Source organism: Aplidium turbinatum, chromosome 1 (genome assembly GCF_918807975.1).
Source record: "Aplidium turbinatum chromosome 1, kaAplTurb1.1, whole genome shotgun sequence".
NCBI lineage: Eukaryota > Metazoa > Chordata > Ascidiacea > Aplousobranchia > Polyclinidae > Aplidium > Aplidium turbinatum.
The window spans coordinates 42,237,480-42,262,083 of record NC_137472.1 but is presented as its reverse complement, the minus strand read 5'-3'; the positions used below and the strand labels follow the sequence as shown (position 1 = coordinate 42,262,083).

Here is a 24,604-nt window from a genome sequence, read left to right as displayed (position 1 = left end):
ACGCAAATGTCGGACACATTGAGTAAAACTTGTTTTTCCTAAATACAGTACGGTAGTCTATACGTCTTGTGGCTGGAAATTATAGCGATCCATTGCAGTTGCAAGTTTATCGAAGAAGGTACCAACAGTGTATCTATTAAATGCTGTTGCCCTTGCTAATCATATCGCTTCAGGAGTAGCCTATGTATCGACAACTTTTGGCGATCTTTGAATCCCAACCAGAAGCTTTGTCCTGCTTTCTTGTCCTCTTTCCAGCTATCGGGAATAACAACGTTACTTCTCACAGCAAATGCGTAGGCAAGCATGCGACATTTGTCTTTTGACCAGCCATAATAGGTAGAGGCCAAGTCTTTCACGTGATTGGCTAGCTCGGTTTCCATTTCCATTGTAAATATCATATTGGCTGCTTTACATTTCTTGTATCCAAAATTGTCATGACGTTTTTCTTTGCGTTTCTTAATATATCGCTCTAAAGTGGCCTTGTTGTTGACCCCAAATTCGTTTGCAGCTGATCGAATCCAGGTGCCACGTTCATTTGCTTCAGCAGCACGCTGGAGATCTTCTTCAGAGCTACTACGAGTAGAAATCCGGGTGTATTTTGTGGCATACTGCTTACAAGCTTGATGTTTTCTTTTAAAAAAGTCTACACTCATAACATTCTGAGGTGCATAAATATACAGTACTTTAGGCTTACAGATAGCTTACTGTTTAACAGAAAAAGTCGTTCTTTACTGCACTGATTGTTTATCGAAAGCAAAAATTATGACTCACAAGGTTTATGAGGCTTTTGCAGAACATTGCTACTCTAACTTTGAACTTCTACATTACACGGATCAACTCTCCTTATCCGGTTCAACTCTCCTTAACACTATGATCAACTCTCCTGTAGGTGCAGGAGAGTTGAGCCATTTGGCAAAACTTTTTTAAAGTTAAATTCTGAAAATACGTTTGATATTGATTAACATTTAATCAGAGTGATTGGAAGCCAATTGGTTCTACTTCAACACAAGCAGACAACATTTGGACCAGCAACCATACAATCGGAAATATGGGCTTAAAAGCAAAAATTGGCTCAACTCTCCCGCATCTCCCCTAACTGTATTGCTTATTTATTAGAAAATGGCTTTAATTTTTACGCCAACGTGTTCTTTGATTGTGTTTTGGGTTTTGCATTTCTATGGAAAGAAAACTTTTGCCTATAACTTGGAAACAAGAAAGTATACCCGTATCAAACCCAATGAAAGTGGAAGACCAATCCACTTTGGCACAACATTGGCGTTAAAAAGGTAAGATAAATAACATTTTATCTAAGATTCCTAGTACAGGAAATACTACCTGCCAAAAAAGAGTGTGTTAACTGTTTTGCTAAATGTTATCCAAAATTTTCAGCTGAGATATTTTTTACAGTAATGGAGAGGTAGCCTAAGTCTTGCCCATTAAAGTATTTTTCTGAAATAAGTTTGAAGTAGCTCTATCATCTCAATAAAGCTCATCAAAGCAGAATAATATTGGAAAATTTCATTTACATACATTAATTATAACTATAGGGAAACTATAAGATTCATCACTTGACACATAAAACTTTGATCACTCAGGCATAGTTTTAATTTTCTTGAGTTTGTTTGGTTTCAAAGGTTTAATTCAGGATGTTCAGATTGTGGTTCTTTGGCCTGATGTGGTCCACGAAGCAAAAACACGGTAGGCTATGTGGCCCAAGGCAGGCTTTGATTCCTGGCCTGCGCCACGAATGCTTTGAAATGAAACTTATACATCCAGTAAATTTGACAAGCTTTTTAATCGCACTACGCAACTCTGTTTTGGAATGATCTTAATTCCGGCTATCAAAATTTTGCATTGGGCTATTTGCTGTCTTCTTCTATTTGCAAAGCATCTTTTCTGAGCAATAGTATAGGATAGGCTGTTTGGCTGAGGTGTCTCACAGAAGGATGCAGCGGCTTTAAATCAACAGATTTATAGAAGTCTAATGCACTTCCACTTTTCTATAGAGGATATAATGGTTAATCTATCTGGTGATTAATCTTCCGTTTAATTTATCGATCACGTCAACTATTTTAAAATTGGATGTTTATTATTGCCTTCATTTCTTGCAAATTTAAACATCTGCCTCTTTACCCCATTTATTACTCCTACATTGTGTTTTCTTGCTTTATTTCTTTTTTATTTAGGTTTGAGTAGACGTATGCCAATTGTCGCCTTGAATCAGAATTAATTGGCTACAGCAAGAATTCACAGCAATAAGTTACCGATTTTTATCACCAATCGACTGGTATAAGCAGCAATCGAGGTAGGCACGAATAGATCTTTTCCAAAGCCAAAACAGGTGCCTACCAATGTAGGCTATTTTTTTCTGTAGCCTACTCGATGCTGAACACATTAAGGAGTGGAAGTCATATAGCAATCGTATGCAATGGAAGCCACACTCAGAGATGAGCAAGATTACCAGTTTTGAGGATTTTTAAGATCAAGACCGTGATATTGAAGATCAGTTTTTGTAAACTTGAAAAAATAAAGGTCTTGATCAATGAGGTTGCAAAAAGAAGCAACTTTTACTCTTAAGCAACACAGTAAAAGGTAGTTGGTATTGCTAAATTTTGCTTTTAAGTACTCGAGCGCTGGTGTAAGAATAGTAGTTTCTGTAAGTTAGTGACTGTTGCTATTTAATTGTTGTCGTAGTAAGAGTAGGATCTCAACGTCACACTCAAGGCCGATCGCTATTTTTATCAGCTCGGCCGTGTAGGCTTAAAACTGGGCTCACCAATCTGCGAGACTTTGATTAGACCTGAAACTAATAACCTTGGCATTGCTGTCTGCAAATAAAACAGTTCACAAGTTTCAGGTCAGACAAACCGCTTCAAACAAAATAGCAATCAAAACATATACAAAAAGGGGAGAATAAATGTTTTTACGTTTCATGTACGGATTGCCGGCTGCATTGCCGAGTGGTGAGAGCCCTGGAACGACGTTCGAAAGGGCGCCGGTTCGACACCGCTCAAGAGCATGCGACTGTGTCTTTGGCAAGACACTTAAAGACATGCCTGAAGACATGCCTGAAGATGGTCACGAAGATTGGCTTCCTTGCCTTCCCGTCCACTTAATCTAAATCTTCAATGACCGGGTGTAAGCCTGGATACGACAAACAAAAAATGTACGGGAGACCTATTTGTTTATCCTCAGACCTACAATTTCTGGTCTTGTTGATTTTCTGCAATAAGTCACTTTGCATGACAAAATACGATCAGAGCATCTTTTTATTTTTACCACTGTACACTTTTAAAAGATCTAAGATGGGGTCAAAGAAAGCAAACGCATTTTTTAAGAATTCACAAAACAGAAATGTGAACAATGATGATTCATTTTCTATCACCCATCAACATTGAAGTATACACGCAAGGTTTTCTTCTTTACTACTACTAACACAGAAAACTTTTTTACTTTTCAAATGCAACAGTGATTAAACTGAATTTAGACTTGAAATCAAGCTTTAGACATAACTTACATCATATTTAATGTTAGCACAATGTTAATACCTAGTTGTCGCCATCACTTTGCACATTAGCGCTGCGAATTCTGCTGTAAAAATGTCTGTGCTGTATTTAGAAGGTCAACTTAAATTTCTTAGTGATCTTGATCTTACTGATTTTCAAGATGAAAATCACACAAAAATGTGATCCTAGATCAAGATCATCGAAGCAAAAGTGATTTTCAAGGTCAAGATCACATCACGTCCATCTCTGGTCACACTAATATAGTTGACAAAGCGTGCATGATAACGAATTGAAACTCCTTCTATATAAAATACTGTTATGTTAAGTATTTACGACCAACTTAAAACAGCCTACAGTACAAGACAAAATCACAAATCACCGTTTAACTCCAGGTTGGGTGGAACTTCGACTTTATACGCGGGAGCCCCTTTCTTTCGGGAAAGTGATGACAGCAACACAGCGAAAAATGGGATCGTTTACGAATGTCCTTTAAACCCGGCCTCAAGCGACAAGGATGAACAATCTTGTTCTTCTAGGATCAGTTTTGGTGAGAAGAATACCAAATTTCTAAATGTAGCTTATAAACTCTGAAGCACTAGTTGTAAAGTTAATGCAACTAAACTTTATTTTTCAAATTGACAGCGTTGTATTAAAAAACTTTTCATTTTAATATCAGTCATTGCCCTCGGGAGCTAAAAACAACCAAAGTGCTTGTATGATTGTCAGATTTAAAACCAAGATTTCGGTCACATGTAGAATAGGACATAGACGGACGGGACGGGTTGATGTTTAAGTCATCCCCAGGCTAAGCTCTAAGCCAGCTATGGTGCTGAGTCGATTGTGACAGTCAACAGGCCAGAACAACAACAAATTTAAAAAAGAAGCGCTTGACCATGCGTGACCCTTCTAAAAAAAAAAAAAAAACAGTTTTTCCGTTTCTGCAAATTTTTTATTTCGCTGGCTCAACCGCATGGGAATTAATCAATTAACCAATGGTTTATTTGCCAGAAACAAGAACATGTCTTGGGTAGTTCGTAAAAATGCACACTTTTGAGCTGAAATTTAGTTTTGAACTGCTGGTCAAAAACAGCATTTCTCGTGTAATGCAATTAATTTATTGCAGTAAATAAATTATTTCGTTTTAAAAATATCACAACAACAAAGGAACAAAGTTTACAAAATTATCTAAAGTTTTTTCACGGATGATATTTCTACCATTTGTCGTCCATTCATTGTTATCTTTTCTTTGCTTACGTTTAGAAATTGACACCCTGATATGTCGTTTTGAAATTAAAAGAGTTTCCAGCTTTAAAGGCATACTAAATGAAATTTTCAAACGGGAATTAAGCATTAAAATGCGTAAACTGAACATTCAAGAAGATATTTCAAAAAAAAATTACCGAAAAAAAATTGTTTTTAATGGCGCTGGCAAGGCCCAAAGTCCAATGTTTTATTTATTTTCATTTTTTTTTTCAAAATGACCAAAAGTGCAAACACAGCTCAAGATACGTCACAAAAGACAGCAATAACAAAAGCCACGTTACAACATCTGATGTTTTAACATCAGATCTGAGGTTTTGAGAAAACTGTCTGATGTTTTGACGTTGAAATCTGATGTTTTGATGTACATACATACATACATACATAGCCACTAGCGTACGCAGGGGGGGGGGCATTGGGCCATGCCCCCCCCCCTCAAAAATGTTTTAGTAGTTAACGACGTAGATTAAAGCATTTAATATGTTTTGGATTGCACTGTCAAAGCAATTAACAATGTTGTTCTATAGACTAAGCCAATACGAAATACATAGCCCAATCCACCTACCCCACCCCAGGTATGCCAATGTAGCATAGTGTTCTGTAAGCCTATTATAGTGAAAAAGAAATGGATAAAGTCTAAACTAAAACCATACTGGGATATCATGAAGACGTCTGGGATGTCAATGGCCAGTGGCGTAGCCAGGGGGGTTGGGGGTTACAACACCCCATTTGGCACGCGTGTGACGTCACGATATTGAGAATGATGCTTGCAGTCTCTTTATACTAGGGAATGATGCTTTCAGTCTAAAAAAAACTTGCTTAATTTTAAACAAAACTGCATCAAACGAGCGAGTTTTGCCAATACCAAACATTCAAACAACTCAGCAAGGAATTAGCAACAAGAAAACATAGAGACTTAGATTTATTCCCGAAACATGCCGAAGAAAACATGATCTTATTCTTTTGCTATGCCACTTGAGAGCACCATTTTACAGGAATATTTATAGGCCTACCCACATTTTTGTTGAAAATGCTCTCAGAATGCACCAAATTCAAAGTAATTTTTCAAAATTTTCTGGGGGAGGCCCCCCAGACCCCTCGCCGCTGGGTGTCGTCTTAGGTTTAAACGCCGTCGGGCTTCGCCCGCCGGACGTCAACCCTCCCCCTTTTAAAATTCCTGGCTACGCTACCGTCAATGGCCCCCCCCTTCAGAAAATCCTGCGTACGCCACTGTACATAGCCTACAGTTAAATCGCCGGCAGTAATAACTGTTGCGTGATCAGCTGATTGCTCGTCTTTTGTTACGTAGACTGTACAGTCGCACGCTTCGCTGCTCAGGCCCATTCTGGTTTTGAAAGCTCTGACAAAAGCACGCGCGCAATGATGGTCAGACCGCAATGGGGCAAAATCTTATTGAAAATCGTTTTATGGTAGCATGTTAAACACAAAGAACGTGGAAAATCGCCAAGTCAGGTTTAATTTTATGGATGATCTCCCTTAAATCATCACATCAACCTTTTTTAATGTGCAAAGGTACAATGGCAAATAAATAGGTTACCTACGTGTCGTTAAACTTTTTACAGAACAACCATTTTTGACAGAACGTTGTTCAAAGACTGACTTTAGGTTTAACCTCTTTAGAGCAAAATAGCTAATGCAGCATTGTTTTCAGAGAGAAACGGAGCAATGGGATTGTCAATGGACCTTGATTCATCTGGCACAAGTCTAGTGGTTAGTAGAAAGTCGGCAAATGTAATTAAAAATTTTAATTAAAAGTTTAAAAAAATGTAATTAAAAGTTTTCTGTCTTCTTGAGTGACCACAAAAGGAAAACCCTATTTATTCCTCTATGTTGTGAATGTTAGATGCTTAGTCCTCACCGCACATCTTCGTTTCAAATTTATTTACAGTTCGTCTTCCACGAGAACTAATTTTTTTTTAAATAACTCAGTTTCTCTTTCTCGTTGTAGACTCAAGCTTATCTGCTCTGCCTATGAGCAGACCAGGTATAGGACTAGCAGTCAAACGTACTTTTGTTCCGGTCACGTGATGTAGACTTTGGCTATCAAACTACTTTCAGTTCCAGCCACCCCACATGACGGGCCACTTGGGTTAAGCATATCTCCCTGGTCCGCTCCGCCATTTAAAGTTTATCCGTTGCATAGAATTTTCTATCCACACTCTCCTTCCACAGGTATCTCAACTCTTCAGCCTGATCCCCGCGAACTAAGCTGGTGGACCTTTTTCGCGGGTGCATCGCCGCCCCAAAATTACGTCGTTTCCCGACGCAGCGGGGTATGGCAAGCCAGTTCGTTAACGTCTCTAACCTGGCTATGTTTATTGCGCTTTTCTCGTCATGTCAATTATTTCGTTCTCGTGCGTTGTCAATCCAAATAAAACAGTTCATCATCAAATCAAACCTACAAGATGTAAACCTCGGTGCATCGCCGCCCCAAAAGTACGTCGTTTCCCGACGCAGCGGGGTATGGCAAGCCAGTTCGTTAACGTCTCTAACCTGGCTATGTTTATTGCGCTTTTCTCGTCATGTCAATTATTTCGTTCTCGTGCGTTGTCAATCCAAATAAAACAGTTCATCATCAAATCAAACCTACAAGATGTTAACCTCGGTGCATCGCCACCCCAAAATCACGCTGCTCTTGGCCGTTGCGGGGTGTAACAGGCCGATTCTTTGATGTCTCTGACCTGGCTATATATGTTTATTGTGCTCTTTTTGTTATGCCATTTATTTCTACCTGTGCGTTGTCGACGCAAATAAAACGGTTCATCACCGCATGAATATTGCACTAAAGAAAAAAAGGAAATAGACAGTAGCCTTTGTAAGGAGGGGATTGAACTAATAACCGTAAAAAAAATCAAACCCACTGCGTTTTCATACTCATGATTGTAGTTTTCTTGTTAATTTTAGCTATTCATTTTTAACTTGTTTAATTTTGATTTATTAAGGTTTGCGGCAATCAGTATACGTATGTATGTGGTCAAGGAGATAACAAAACTCTAAGCATGATAGGATCTTGTTATGAACACCATTTAGACGAAAACACTTCGGAACTTTTCATGACACCTTGCCAAGCAGGTAATTTATGTGCAATCAAAGATACTTGAAATAAAACAACGTTATTCATTTTTGAGGGAATGTTATTATTAGTGCAGGTTTTCATTGACCTAAAAATACGAAAAACTTTTCTTTAAAATTCAATAAAATTGACTTTATAGTCGCAATTGTTGTGCAACATTTCCCTTCTTGTGCAAAGTTTAGTTTGGCTGCAATTGCGTAACTTTGACCGAACGCTTTGGAAGACACGTTAGCTCAATGTCCGCCCCGTTAGCTCAATTGGTTAGCGCATCACTCCTGGAACGAAGAAGCTTCAAGATCAAGCGACGCTGATTCGACTCTCAGGGCGTGCGCTTGAGCAACGCACGTTAAGGACTGCTCTCCATTCAGCGGCATGTAATGGATGGAATAATTCCCCAGCAACAAGACTTCAACAATCGGGAACTTCACTCTGTCAATCTCGGTGACCGGGCCTGCGTCAGTGGTTCAAATCCTCTACAAGTATGTGAAACTGCCAGGATTAAGCCCAGCAAGAATCTTTTCCAGTCCGAGGATAAAGATTCAATCAATCAATCAAATAGCGAAGACCTTCGCGTGTTTATGTAAGTAGGTAGGTTTATGTTACGTACGACGATGACATAGGTAAGAGTTAGTGAAATACAACGCAGTGAATGCTCTTCGTTAAGGATTAATTTTGTCGGTTAATCAAGCAAAGAAACAGTATCCCCACAAGACAAAGACATAGAAAGAATGAAAAGAGTGCACAACAGCTTTTGCTAGGTCTTTATATTGTTGACAATTTTGCTTCATACACTCCTTTAAAAAGCTTGTGTACTTTTATGTTATGTAAATTTGTTTTTTTGACATAAACTATTTTCATAAAAATAAAAAGTTATAGGCTACTAAACTTTCTTCTAAAGAATATTGATGCGGCCCGCGCGTTATCATTCAAAGTTTCGTGTTTGGCCTGCGAGTAAAAAAGATTGCACATGCCTGTCCTAGGCATTTAACTGGCAAGCACGCAAGCTAGCAAGTTATAAATGTATTAAATGGCAACATGTTACATTTGAGATGAGGTCATAACCACTTTGATTGCTATTAATTTGTTCTGTTTTGTTTCTCGTTAAAAAAATTTCTGTTGTAGTGCAAGTTCTCGTTCTTAGAGTTTATGAAACATTTCTAACAAAGATTGTTCAAACAATAAATAAAATAGGCCTACAGGTTTTAAACATTGCTTTTGTTTTGTGAAGCTTGTCCATTTAGCCTTGTTGCTGATATTGTATTTGCTTTGGACGAATCTGGAAGCGTAGTTTTAGATGATTTTATTCGCCAAAGGGACTGGGTCATCACATTGCTACGTTCTTTCAGGCAAGTTTCATGTTGTTATTGACTTCTTGAAAAAAATTAAACCGTTATTGCATCAAAACGCGAGGTTCTGTCCACATAACCAAACTGTTTTTTTAACTTCAATTTTAACTAATTAAATAACTTTTTTGACTTGAAAGTTTTTATTTTTCTGAGCACAATTAAACATTGCTGTTTATGAGGTATACAAAGTTCATGAAACTTTGTAAAAGATATATCACAAAGGTAGAAGAGCATTAGATATCTCGCGATTCTGTATAACTTTGATTGCTAAAAACATCATAAACTTTGCAAGAGGATGAATCATTCATCATTGCAAGTTATCCCGACTGCAAAATCCGATTTGGATCGTGACGCCAACAAGGATTTTGCTGTCTAGACATGTGTAGCATAGCCAATGCAACCTTTGATGAAATAAACAAGATGCATGCCGATTTTGTAAATCTTGTACAAGTACAATACAATTTACACAGTAAAAGTCAAAGTAAATTCACAAATAAGCTTATTTTTTTAAGTGTAAGCTATTAGCATGCATTTATTTTGAAAGTCCGTTTCACAGTATAATAGAGTGGTTAATGTCAATACTTTTTTTAATAATATTATTGTAATAATTTGCTTATAATGATATGCTTTAGGTTTTTTTGTGAATTTTATCGGAAAAACACAATAAAACAAATTTAAACCATTTTTATGATCCATAATACTGTAAACTTATAGCTTTTTATTTTATTTTTAAAGTTTCTCTCAAACACCTTTATTTAAGGTTACCTGGTTACCAAACAAGAAAAATTCCAAATAAAAAAGAAATATTTGGAAAAAATGTTCGATTAAAAAAGTCATATAGATTTGTTGCTGTTTCATTTACCGGTTCTATTTGAAAGATTAAAGTAACAATCTTGCAATGGTCAGAAAACAATAAAGAATAAAGAAATTAACAAATCCGATTAGGCTATCGCTTTTATAAGTTGTTAGTACTATCAAGGTTATGTAAGTGATATTTATAAACCCTTCTGTATAGGTCAGACATAGACTCCGGTAACGTCCAAGTTGGAATCGTTGTCTTCAGTAGTAACAGTCGTACTCCAGTCGATTTGAGAAGAAGTAACTTTACCATGCTTGAAGGTAGTTTATATATTAAAAAAGAAAAACTGAAGTATTTCAAACCACAAACTGCTTGAACCAAATTCTAACACAGAAAGAAATCAATCAATAGCCTACAATTAGGAAGGGAAGGTAATTTTAACTTTAGCCTTGATTTTAGGATACAACAGTATATTCTAAGACCTCTGGTATCACTGTTTTCAATATCCCTCAAATATATTGCGATTTTTTAAGAGTATTTTGATTCGGGGCCCAAAAATTTCACTGGTAGCTTGCCGGGCTCAAATTATTCTCCCAACGGCTCTGCGGCTATAACACCAAAAAATTAGATAGAACGATTATTTTCCAACACCAAATCAACACCTTTCTGCATAATAGAATGGTGAAGCATTGGTTCGATGCTCGAAATAGCGCCGATTCGACGCAGTTTAAAAGCATGGGGTTGTGTGTTTGATGAGACAGTAAAAAACGTGCCTGCAATACTTTTACGTACTCGATACTTACCATGCAGCTGAAATATCAAACTTGACACGACGCAAAGGTGGGACGGACATTGTATCTGCAATCCGAGCTTGTAGATCAGTCCTCAAGGGGAGCGTTAGAAGGAATATCGGTCAGCAGATGATTATACTAACTGATGGAGAGTCATATGGAAATATTCGTGGTGAAGCAAACCAGGCAAGGTATGCATTTCATTGGCTTACCTTTTGAAATGTTCACTTTAAACCTAAAACGCCTGGGTGTTTAACCTATGACTATTGGACTTACCTATGTGTGTCGCTAGAAATCCCACGTAGGTTTATGCGTTGAAACTCTACTAATAATGTAATAGCCATGTAATGTAGAAGAGTTTCGAATAATTTCACTATGCTCTGAATCTCCTACAGCCAGGAAAAGCACCGGGCCCAGATTATATATGCCCAGAGTTCATCTTCTATGTGGTAAAGCACTGAAATCCTAGTTACACGATTTTCTCTCCTCATGCCTGCATCTTTTAAAAATATCCAAAACCGGGAGCTGATATCATAACTATACCAAAGCTCAATAAGTATTTGGATGAGGCTAGAAACTATCGTCCTATTTTACTCCTAAGCATCCCTGATAAAATCCTCGAACTGCTCATCCATGCCCGTGTTGATCCAATCATCGACCCACACTTACCACCAGAGCATGCAAATTTTCTCCGTGGCCAATCAACTGTGGAACACGTCACTCGCATCAGCCAAGATATAGAAGATTGTTTTGAGGAAAAGAAAAGGGCTGGTGCTGTGTTCCTGTATCTCACTGCAGTATTTGATACAGTATGGTCTTGTCTGCAAACCTCTTTATCTTCTTCCCGACAGGCACATGGTTAGAATGGTGGAGCTTGTCTGCAACTCACAGCCGTAAGAGCCAGAGGGGCAGGGAAAGCATCCGCCTACCTGTTGTCAAAAAACGTCGCGTATTCGGGCAAAAATGTACAAATATCTGGGCAAACTATGCTACACAAAAAGCTATACGTTAATTAATCCTTGATCTTATTTAATGCATATATATCTTATATCTCCTTGATCCTTTCATAAAACTGTCGAAACCATTAACATGTTAATTTGGGTACCAACAAAATATGAAATTACCTGAATCTGATTAATTTTTTTATGAAACTGTCCAAATCAACATGTTAATTTGAGCATCATTATTATCACGTGCCGTCTCCGATCCGAAGGTTGGCTGTAATTTGCTTCCACATGTCACGTTCTTGCGCTGCTCCTTTTGCTTCTCCGATGGACAAGCCAACCCACTGTTTTTTTAGGTCCTCTCCTCAAGTTCGTTCCCTTCTTCCCCTGCACCTCCTTCCTTCCACCATGCCTTCAATAACCAATTGACTTAGCAGTCCTGCCGATCTTCCCAAACATGTCCCGCGAATTTCATGTTTTGTTTTGCCAAGTCGTTTGCCTATCTATCTTGCACTCCAATTCTTTTTCTAATTGCTTCGTTTGTAATGTGTTTTTTATATGATAATTTTAGTATTCTTCTGTAGCACCAGAGTTGAAAACCATTAATTTTTTTTTTGTGAAATTCTTTGCTTGCTTTACTTCCATATGACATGACTGGTTTGATGTAACAAAATAGAAGTCTCAGTTTTAATCTTCTTCTTAAAAATTCCTTGCATTTACAAAATGACGATTTTGCTTGACCGATTCCACTTTTTACACCATTGGTGCATCTTCCATCTTGTGTAATGAGGGACCCTAGGTAGCCTATGTGTACGTGGTGACCGGATCCAATTGTTCTTCTTCCAGAGTAATTTATTTTTATTTTCATAGCTTTTTTCTAAACGTTGTTTTTGTTTAAATTTAGTTTCATTCCGTATTTTTTACTGATTTCATTGATTTTGTCCATACTTTCTTGCAGTTTTTCTTCTGTGTCAGCGAGAATGACAGTGTTATCTCATTCATCTGCGTATCGTATGTTACTTACTAGTTGACCATTGAATTTGTCTCCGTTTTTGTTTAGTGCTGTGAATGTTTCCTTGATTATTGCTCGTTGTACAAATTGAATAATAATGGTGAGAGTGTGCACTGTGCAATTTAGGGTGGATTGAAAACACTTTTTATAAAATTTTTATTAGCTTGGGGTTGGAAAACTTGCCAATTACTAATAAAAACAGTTGTGCAAAATTAGAATGTAATCTGACGACATCTTGACCTGCCACTAGCCACTTGAAAATTTACTATTTCCTTCTACATTAAGGTGGATCAATTTAGGGGGGTGTAAAACTTTTTTCCTCATTTTGCTTAGCTTGGGTAGCCAAAACTTGCCATTGGGTATATACAGTAGAGCACTGTGCTAAAAGTATATTTCGATCGAACGAATTTTTGATCTGCAACCAGGCCATTACTTATCGACTAAAAACGCAAAAATACAAAAATACATGCAAATGTATTTGAATTTGACGTTAGCATATAGAGATTTATTGCAATGCAATGGAAATGATAATATGCATCAAACTTCCTCGCTTTAGATGAAATAGTCACGTTTCGATTCGAACTTGGGCATTTCTTGTCGTGATTCAATGCGTGAGCGTATTAAATCCATCTCGCGAATTAACCCCGCACACCGCCGCTGAAGCTTCCGTCACCAACTTGACGCACTTTTCCACCACCTGCATGATGTGTGTGACACGAAATCGAGGAAATAAAATTTTGTAGTGTCCTTAGCTGCAATCATGTCTCGAAGTTTTTGGACCCTCATATTTCTTGTCACAGGAGGTTCGGTGAGATCGAAAGCCTGCCAGTCAACCATATCGTAGTATTCGTTGGCATCAAACTTTAAGGGCGGAATGCAGAATCGTCGCACTGTTCTCTATTCGCGATGTCTTGATCGAGCTTTCTGAATTCGCTTAAGTCCAAGCTCACGGATTATCACTACCAATGGCCAATGTAAAGAGACAAATAAGAAACACGCCCTTGCCGTGAAGCAGGAATGCTGCTGGCTCTGGAACGCCCCAAGTGCAGATGGCCATTAGTCAGCCCCCTTCAGCAACAGAGACTTGCATCTGTCATTAAACAAGTTAAAAGTGGGAATGCACAAGGGCCCGATAATACCCCTCCAGAATTCTTAAGGCACTGTGGTCCCAAATGTTTGGCATGGTTGAAAAGCTTCTATTCTGCTTGCCTGACCCTCTAAGCCATACCTAAAATCTGGCGAAAAACAACTGTAGTGGCACTGCTTAAACCAAACAAACAAGCTGATGATCCCAAGAGCTATCGTCCAATATCAATACTCTGCGTCCCATGCAAGATCCTGGTAGGCTACGGCTCCTGCCAGGGATAGAGGAACCATTTTAAAAGTAGGTGGGCCCAAAGGCGTAGCAGTCAAAGTTTATCAAACTCCTAGGCTCCGCCCCCCAGACCCCCCATACGATTGCTTCATTTCTAATACTTCGAATCGTTTATACATTGTGTTTTCATGATTGCTTTTTGTGCCAAACAGCAAAAATTTCCGCTTTTGGGTCCGATTTGGCCAAACAAATTACAAAATTGTTAAATTGCTCTATAACGCTGTACAAAATATGGCGATGTACACACAAATAAAAAGACAAAATACACACACAGTTATAATATCAACCCGGGAGAAATAATCTGCAGCATTATACAGTAGGCCTATACGTGCATGCACTGCATAATATGTAATGATATCATTGTTTTAACCTTAGGGAACAATTAGATTGATTTATAGATTACTCCACATATCACACGCAACCACACCCACACGTGCTGCCCATAAACAGTGGGCTCAACAGAAAAGTTTGAAGATTAGATTTCATCATTGAGCTATCAAAGATAACACAGGCAAACAAATTTTTTTTTTTTTAAAAGGCACGGCATGTGAGAGTCATTTTAGGGTATTTCGAAGCCCCTGATTCCGAACATGCACTTGCTTTTTTCGAATTGGCTCTAGCTTTTGATATAAACTTAGTCTACAGAAAAAACATTTTTTTGCAATTTTGATCCCCTATAGATTTAACGTCGTGTCGTTTATTACATAGACAAAACTGAAAGTAATCCCAGGCACATTTCTGAGTTGTATAAACGCTATTTGGAACCAATCACGTTGATTACAACCCAAACAAACAGCTATGTAACGTTTACTGGCCTAGTAACAATCAAAATAGGACGTGAAGCAAGCCTTAGGATACAAGATGAAGAATAATTATACAACTTGTGCTTTGCGTTAATATATTTGTTGACTTCAACAGTATCCGACTTACTAACTGAGATACTAAGTAGCCCACAAACAAAATACATACCGTACCTTGTTTTTCTTTAAAACAAACTAGAGTAACTAGACGAATAAACAAAACAAAGCCATCGATGAACAAACGCAATTCTTTATTATGATAGGCTTACTATACTGAGCAACACCCATCAGGGTACGAAGGCCATTTACATAATTACAGAATACAAAGTTGTGTTCTTCAATAAAGTAGCTGCTTAAAATTTTATCCTTGTTACGGAAGAACGTAATAATGGTTCGAAATGCAATTCCTGGTAGTTTCGAAAATTCAAAAAAAACTAAGTGCATTTTTGGAATCAGGGGCCCTGAAATACTCTAACATGACTCTCACTTTTTGTGCCAAGTTTTTTTGTTGGCCTGTGTAATCAAACTAGTGTGTATCAAATGAGTGAAGAGCTTTTTTTGGAACTCCTTCTCTAATTTGCCGTTTTCGCTACCTTTTCAAAGAAATTTGGCTTTCAAAAGTGGGTGGGCCAGGCCCACCCAGAAAATAAAGTAGGTGGGCCCAGGCCCACGTGGTTCCTCCATCCCTGCCTGCTAACTAGACTCGAGCCAGTTGTTGATCCCCAGCTACCGAAAGAACAAGGTGGATCTAGGCTACTACAGTGACATGCGAGAGACTATGTCACGCCAGTATGGCTATGCTGATGATCTGGCACTACTCCATTCTGACAAGTACTGGCATGTGGTAGAGGAAGCACTTATAGATGACATGGCCCAAATCGCAGACTACCTGAAGCTTTGGATGCTGCGACTGAGCCTTGCAAAGATCACTGTCACACCTTTTCACCTTTGCAACATGGAATCTACGCGCCAATGGTCAGTCTCAACGGATATCCACTCCCACACAACCCATGCCCCACCGACCTAGAAGTGAATTTCGACCGACAATTAATCTACAAACACCATACTGAAGCCCTCCATGCTAAGCTATCAGCACGCAACAACTTGCTTAGCTGGAACATCCTGGGGTTCTAGTATATCTGCACTCCGTACAAGTGCTCTTGCACTCTTGTTTACAGCACCTCCGAATATGCTTTCTCCACTTGGTGCCGCAGCACACACACTAGCAAAATTGACACTACCTTTAATCACCATGAGAATAATCACTGGTTGCCTGCTTCCAACTTCCACCGACTTTTTGCCGGAGCTATCCGGCATCGTCCCAGGTAGACTGCGTAGAGAAAATCACGTACGCAGTCTAGTTTTACAAGGGATGACCACCTCCTCAACCAGATTGTCCTAAATTCGCAACCTCGAAAGCCCCAGCGCTTGAAATCTCGACGCCCCTTTTCCTGACATGCTGCAGATATCTGCAAGTCCAACTTCCACATTACCAAAGTTCGGAACAGTGAATGGAGAGAAGTTGCGAGACCAACCCAATTCACAGTCCCTCTCAATACCAACACTCCACCCAGAGCAGAACTACCTCGGAAGGAATGGGTGAAGCTCATCGCTTGCTGACTGGGGTGGGCCGTTTCAACAGCAACATGTTTCAACGGGGCCTCACCGACTCACCATCTTGTGCATGTGCCCCAGAATCTCAGACTGCATAACGTAACACATTTTCTACCAATGTCCTGTATATCGACCCCAGGACAGATATATGGAGTGTGGACCTCACAACGCTCGATGAACACACAATCCATTGGCTGCTGTGCCTGAAAGTAACAATGTGATCTTTGGCGGTCTCAAACGCAAGAAGAAGAATCTTCTCGAACTTTTTGTGAAGATGCTTCATACACGAAGCAAGAGCTTTTCCAAGAGGACCGGAAAATTCACTTGGTCCAGTTGTTAGTCCATCCAGATATGCAAATAGGCCAACATGTCTCAGGCAAATACACGATACTGTTCTCCAGAGAAATGGGTACTTCGCACACTCAGAAAACATTACATTGGCCATGATCACAGATGAGGGGCAAATAACCCGTGAGCTTGGACTTAAGTGAATTCAGAAAGCTCGATCAAGACATCGCGAACAGAGAACAATGCGACGATTCTGCATTCCGCTCTTAAAGTTTGATGCCAACGAATACTACGATATGGTTGACTGGCAGGCTTTCGATCTCACCGAACCTCCTGTGACAAGAAATATGAGGGTCCAAAAACTTCGAGACATGATTGCAGCTAAGAACACTACAAAATTTTATTTCCTCGAATTCGTGTCACACACATCATGCAGGTGGTGGAAAAGTGCGTCAAGTTGGTGACGGAAGCTTCAGCGGCGGTGTGCGGGGTTAATTCGCGAGATGGATTTAATACGCTCACGCATTGAATCACGACAAGAAATGCCCAAGTTCGAATCGAAACGTGACTATTTCATCTAAAGCGAGGAAGTTTGATGCATATTATCATTTCCATTGCATTGCAATAAATCTCTATGCTAACGTCAAATTCAAATACATTTGCATGTATTTTTGTATTTTTGCGTTTTTAGTCGATAAGTAATGGCCTGGTTGCAGATCAAAAATTTGTTCGATCGAAATATACTTTTAGCACAGTGTTCTATATACCCAATGGCAAGTTTTGGCTACCCAAGCTAAGCAAAATGAGGAAAAAGTTTTACACCCCCCTAAATTGATCCACCCTAATGTAGAAGGAAATAGTAAATTTTCAAGTGGCTGGTGGCAGAGCAAAAATACACCCAATGGCAAGTTTTCCAACCCCAAGCTAAGCAAAATGAGGAAAAAATTTTTTTACCCACCTAAATCGATCCACCATACTGTGCATCCCTGCCGAACTCCTTTGAATATCATAGACAGATAATTGATAACAAATTTATAGGATTGAATTGCATAATTCAAAAAACAATACAGAAAATAAAACATAACTACATAACTTCAAACGTTTTCGGCAAAACTGTCTGCTCTCGTCAGGAAAAATATCTTAATTCATCTAAACAAAAACAACAGGTATTCGTGAAATGTTAATAATCATCATCATCAGCCGGTCATGCCACTGCTGGCAGATGGCCTCCACATATGTTTCCACACCATTTGACTTTAACGGGTTTACCTATTTTAGTTTACCAGCCAGTTAATAATAAATGACTGAAATTAAATAAAAACTGCACTGACCTGCGTACAAGCAACAACTGAAGAACAAACACAAAAGGTGGTAACAATCTGTTATGTTATAAACTATGTTGGAGTGTGGTCACAAGACAAGCCTAATACATAATACACGGAGTATACCAGTAGTGGGGTGTATACTGTATCATGTATAGCCTAATACGGAAGGCATTTGTTTACGAATTTTCATTCTGATATTTAAGGGTTTAAGAATAATCTTAGCTGAGATAATACTTTATAAAATACAGTAATGCGCTCAAAGGAAATTGCAGAAAATAACAGTCCATAAACATAACGTTGTTTTTAATCCAACGTAGTTTTGCAAATCCACTACAATTTTATATTGATAAAGCTTTGGCAGAGAGTTCACTTTGTTGTAGCCTACCGCAGACATACAAAGAAAGTAACTTCAACGGTTTAACGTATTTTATTACACAAAGAGACACAACATAATTAAAATAAACCCGAAATCTTTGGACACGTAGCCGAGGCCTACTTGTGTTCTCATCAGGAATTATTTACATCTGCGATGTAGCCTACATGAAAATGAGAGTTGGAAGATAAATATGACTATGCAATCACTTGCTGAGTTTATGCTGTTCAGTTCAAAGTGTCGTTTGCAGTTATAGTGCATAGTTAGATTTATCTTTTGATTCTCATTTTTATGTATATTGCATACTTAAAGTAATTTCTGACAAAGACACAAGTAGCCTACGTGTCGAAAACGTTCGGGCTTATTTTATTTATGCTGTATTTTTTTGTGTAATAAAATAGGTAAACCCGTTAAAGTTACTTTGTTTTGTATGTCAATTTGTAATTGATAAAAGAGCGTTTTTGTTTGTAGATCAGATGGAGTCACAACAGTTGCGGTCGGAGTTGGACCGAGCCCACAAGATTCAACCTTAAGTGATATTGCCGGTAACGCGGCTCGAGTGTTTAGGGCAACGGACTTCAGTAATCTGGACAAAGTAACCGAAGGTTTAAGGACGGTGATCAGAGAATCGGCCGTCGTGCTGGAAGGTGATTCCCCCATCATAATTTGAAAAAGAAAATGAAATGAATTTGTTGGCATTTGCATATCATCTGGTAATTCAACCTTGTGCAACTTAATATGTAGAGTTAGAAGATGCTTTTTAGGTCGTGGTTGGAGTTTTCAACCTTATTTTTTTGAACATCTGCACCTAAATCATTCTCCATGCCAAAACTATTGGCTACGCTTCAGACCACCTGTTTATCTTGCATAACGCAACTTTGCAAGAAGACGCTTCAGAGCTTGGACCACTTCGTAACAGAGCTTTCAGCTTGATGACTGAAACTTAGCAAAACCATATCTGTGGCAGCAGATCTCCAGTTGAACAATCGACAAGCACAATGAGCTAAACATAAAGATCAATCGAAGTACAGTAGGCTACATCCATCATCTCGTACAGAACTCCAAAAACATCAAGTCAGCTCCAATTGAAAAGCATTGGCATATTGCCGACAAAAACCTTAACCTTGTTTATTCTTCGGCTTATTGTTAACCTACTTTGGGCCGCATTTCCTCCCTTCTTTAAATTGGCGCCACAAGGATCCTTAATTTAGGATGCAATCGAACGATTACATGAGGAAATAAAATTATCCAGGTTGGGAAACTTGTATAGTTTACTGATAAAGCTTCCACCACCGTAAAGACGGCTAATTCAGTATCTTATTCAAATAGAATTCATACAATTAAAACAATTCAAATAATAGCCTACTGCTATTTATTATTTCAACACCTTGAGCATGCATTACATAAGAAATTCGCTTTCATGTGTTACGAAATGGAATTAAGCATGATGTTTTATGCTCTTGTAGCCTAAATGATTTGAACCCTTTAAGATCTAAGTTTGCTTTATTATGAGCCTAGTAGGCTATTGCTCGGAAAACTCCTATGATATTTATTAACTTTTGAATAGGTCAAACTACAAATGCTGTATCGAACAACTTAACTCAATGTCAAGAAGGCTCTTCCACCCACATTTCTGCTGTAAGTGTAGCCTAATTCTTTTGGTTATGGCAGTAGGTCTATGCCCTACTTAAATTCCTTATTTCTTGGAGACACGTGAAAAGCCTGTCAAGAACATTCTGTTGATGAAGAATTTCGGTTTTCAATTAAAGGTTCAACAGAAAAAGACAGACTGATTTCAAAAAACGTAATTTGTTTTTTATGGATCAAAGACATATCGCTAAAACATAATTCTTTGTTCGACTTTTTGTTAAATTCACAGTGGTTACGAACATTTTTTTAGCAATTGTTAACAACAATATTTTTGTTTAGCCTACTTAGGTAATGACTAGTGTTATATACTTAATATAGCTAAATCAAATCATTTTATTTGTAAATCAAAGGAGTCACGTTCAAGCTAATTCACACAGCAATACGTCATTTATTATGAGCAAAAAGAAAATTCGCAAACGTTTTCGGCCATGTAATGGAGCCGTATGAACCGCTCTCCGACCGGAGGTGACCTCAAACCTCAAGCTCTAATCGCATTCAGCTCAAGCCTTACTGCAAGCTGTTGTTTGCTGGATGGTTTGTCTCCTTTTGCTCATCTCACCTGTTTCTATAACAACAGTTTTCAGTCATGCAGCTACAAATTTTCTCGTTTCAAGCACCAAATTTCCCATTCCTGGCCCCAAGTTCTCAGCCGGTGAACCACGTAGGCTACTACAGCCATATAGTGAAACAAACTATATAAACAAATACAGTTGCTATTTTTCCAGAAACCTAACTCTATGTGATTAAAATAAAATTCTATTTAAACAAGAACTTTCTGTTGATTTCACTGGGCTGAAACGTGATGTTAAAATTAGCTGAAGAGTATCCACTATATTTGCTTTAATTCGCTTTGCTTCGCTTTTTTTCTTGGGAATGAGCACTCTTTTTAATGTGTTAATGTGAATTTACCTTATTACTATTCTTGTGAGTATAGCCTAGCTTGGGGACGACAATCTTTTTAACAAAAACGCACTTATGCTTTATAGTGTGGGCACATTTGTCATGAAAAAAGGTTTCGTGTTTTTTTTTTGTTAAAAGCAAAAACTTTCTTGATTTTGTCAGATCATACTATAAAGATGAAAAAAAATTAGAGTGGCATTTTTTCTGTGCACTCTAATGACCTGAAATCCCCTATCAAAATGGCCAAACTGAAACTTTGGCCCCATTCATTTACAGTAAAAAAATATGCAAAAGTGCTTTATGACGGAAATATTTTGTAACAAAGTGACTTTGTGACGCATATACAGCAAACTTATTTAATCATTTTAATCAGCTGTTTTTTATAACTTGTGACGTCATAGATGAATGACAGTAGGCTATCAGAGAGAACCCAAGCTTGTACAGGTATAACGGTTTTTACAGGTTTACTCAGGCTTCTGGATGAAAATAACGAAGAAGTGATACTGGAGTAAAGGGCGAAGCAGCCTGTTAAAGCCAGGGACATTTTCCAAAACATTAAACAATCGCAAAGCACTGCAAACAAGATTCAGCGATGAAACAGTTCGAGACTATCCTCCAATTAGTTCGAGTCACCACAGACAACTAGACATATCGCTGCACATGCAGAGTTTGGAATCACCCATAAAGTACTTCTTTGCCCATGATCATTTAAATTATGCACGCCTTTTACCACTTTACATTTCTACAACGCAGCAAGCAGAAAAGGAGCACCCAGAGATCTGGGCAGAATTCATGAAAGGGAATTTCTGCGCATCGGTAACTAAAGGTGTTGTTGGATTCACATCAATAGGTGCAGACCACGGGATTAAACAAGAAAACGTGAACTTAAGGTTATTGGAGGCATAGTTCGAATTACACAGAATCAAAAGTCACTGGACAAATACTTTCTAATCGCACCCGAAGTCTCAAATTTGCAGCATGACTTTGAGAAAAAGTACTACTCTGGTAGCAAGGCAAAGAGAACGCAGCACCACGAGCTTACAGGAGGAAAACTCTCCCGAATGACGCAAAATGCTATCAAACTCAGCGTAGTATTTCACGAGCATAGAAACCATGTGAATCCTTTGACAAAGATGAAAGTTACAATTTTCTCACCAAAGCAGTTATGAATGAAACTGCTACCAACGACATGCTTCGGCGTGACGAGATTGGGCAACAGATTTTCGAAAGTTTCGTCACTGAACATCTTGTAGAAGGAAAACTTTCCGTTTGGGACAAAATGACCAGGAAGAAACTGTCTACATTCAAAAGTGCCAATGCAATTGCAAAAATCAGCATGGGAGACAAGGTAATCAAAATTAAAGAAGAGCGAGGACTGTTGCAGCGGTTCATTGTAATATCAAGAGGTCGACCAGAGCTCAAGGAATGCACCGGAACGTATGAGTTTGGTGTGGTGCCTCGATCACTGTTTGCTTCAGATGGATCCCTCCTGCTGGCATATGATAAGGCATCAATACTTCGTTATCTTGAGAAGCTGGATACCGGTAGTAACAAACAACGGGTAGGCTACAAGTTGATAGGAATGCGGTAACTGTTACTCAGCTGTCCGATAACCATTCATTCTAAGTACCTTTGACACAGCAGTTGAATATACCACTGTAGACCCACCAGATGAACTGACAACTCACCGAGTGATCATCATTGATGGGATGGCTATGATAAACGCAGTTACCAAAATGGAACAAATGAAAACGTGCCAAGACTTTGCCGAAGCCTTTCTTCAGATAATTTGTAACATGGGTAGTTACTACACAGTATGACGAGATCAAGTTGGTGTTTGACCGGCACATCGAAACATCACTCAAGCAACAGATGCGGACAAAGAGGACCAAGGGAAAGTCAACATAGCCTATTACCACGTGAAAGACAACACTTTAATCCAGAATATATCCTTGGAGGACTTTCTCTCAGATATCCGCACCAAAGGAGAACTGACCGAGTATTTAAATGAAAAGGTTGTGGCCTACATCACAGCAAGAGCTCCAACAACAGACTGAAAAAACTACTGGTGACATCGGAAACACATACCAAGGTCAATGTTAATATTCCAGACTCGCTCCTGACTCACAGCCAAGAAGAGGCAGACACTTTGATTGTTCTGCACGCTCTCAGAACTGGTTGTCAGTTCCCCAGACACAGACATCTTGTTGTTGCTCATCTACATGTATCCACACTTACCCGGGTCTACAACTTTCCTTACGGAAAGGACAGATTGAAGAGGGACATTTGTGTGCGAAACATATACTGTACAACAAGTTGGGACCAAAACGTGCTTCTGCACTTCTAGGTTTTCATGCTCTGACTAGTTCCGATATGACTGGGAGATTTGCTGTCAGAACCAAAGACTTATGCTTCAAGGCATTTATGTCTTGTGATGATGAGATCTTGGATGCACTAGCAATGCTCGGGAATGACACTGATCTTCCTGCTGATGTATACTCGCAGTTGGAACGCTTTGTCTGTATTTTGTATCGATCCAAAATCTACACGAAAGTGAATGACCTCCGTTGGTTCCTCTTCTCCAATCGTGCAGCCGAAGGAGAAGACTTCCCACCAACTTCTGGTTTCCTAGATTTGCGCATCGCCGGGCTCATTATGTATGCATGATGTAGAGAAAAGCTAGCAAAGCCCATCCCTGCCTTCCAGCACCAACTGCATTTGGTTGGACGTTTGATGCATGTTCAAGTCACGTCACGCCAGATCGTTGTTTAAATCCACCAATTGCAACTCATAAAGTGCGGGTGTAAACGTGGATGCGAAGAAAGGTGCAACTGCCACAAGAACAATATTCCATGTAGGCTACAGAAGTCTGGGGCTGTGGTCTCAGCTGTAAAAACAAAACTATCCAACCAGTGATAAATGAAGACTGAAAATTTTGAAGATGAATTGCTTTCTTTGGCATTCAATAAATATTATAAATTCCGTAGATGTCGGTTGTTAACGATAACTGCCATTTAATCAGAAGGCCTAAGACTTCTTACATCTTTAGCGTGTATAGGCATAATAGGCTACGACTTAAAGGATCGAACATTAATTCAAGTTTCATTGTATTTAGGTCCGTTCATTGGCTTTCTAGTTGCGTATTCTTTGTGAAAATGCATGCATTTAAGTTAATACAGTCTTCGGTGCAAAATTACAAAATTACGTAGGTTGCTTAGCATACGTTTCGGGTGCGCGGGGGTATTTTGAATAACATTTTAAAATTTGGCACTTGTATGTCATATATGTAACCTAAATTCGATGATTCCATTGGATTTCCTGTCTCAGAAAACATATATTTAGATATTTTATTTGTAATTGTAGCTTATATACTTGCGAAAATATTGCTTAATCATTGTTATGCCTCATTTTGGACGCCATCTTGGATTTCGTGCCCCAAAAATGTTCAGAAAAAATGCCACCCTAATTTTTTTTTAAACTTATCATGTTTTCTTTCAAAAACAAGTGAGTTTTTGCTTTTAACAAAA

At 38.7% G+C, this 24,604-nt stretch overlaps 1 protein-coding gene across 1 annotated transcript in view; it reads left to right on the top strand.

Annotated features, from left to right (window-relative positions):
- The first annotated feature begins 762 nt into the window (after positions 1 to 762).
- LOC145765937 (integrin alpha-5-like) overlaps positions 763 to 24,604 on the top strand; it is a 46,891-nt gene continuing 23,049 nt past the window's right edge. The window contains exons 1-10 of the mRNA XM_082577599.1: positions 763 to 885; positions 1,117 to 1,286; positions 3,899 to 4,053; positions 6,439 to 6,497; positions 7,730 to 7,859; positions 9,089 to 9,206; positions 10,222 to 10,325; positions 10,816 to 10,987; positions 18,999 to 19,174; positions 20,095 to 20,165. Coding sequence (XP_082433725.1) covers positions 763 to 885; positions 1,117 to 1,286; positions 3,899 to 4,053; positions 6,439 to 6,497; positions 7,730 to 7,859; positions 9,089 to 9,206; positions 10,222 to 10,325; positions 10,816 to 10,987; positions 18,999 to 19,174; positions 20,095 to 20,165 — 1,278 coding nt within the window. The remainder of the gene's footprint in view (positions 886 to 1,116; positions 1,287 to 3,898; positions 4,054 to 6,438; positions 6,498 to 7,729; positions 7,860 to 9,088; positions 9,207 to 10,221; positions 10,326 to 10,815; positions 10,988 to 18,998; positions 19,175 to 20,094; positions 20,166 to 24,604) is intronic.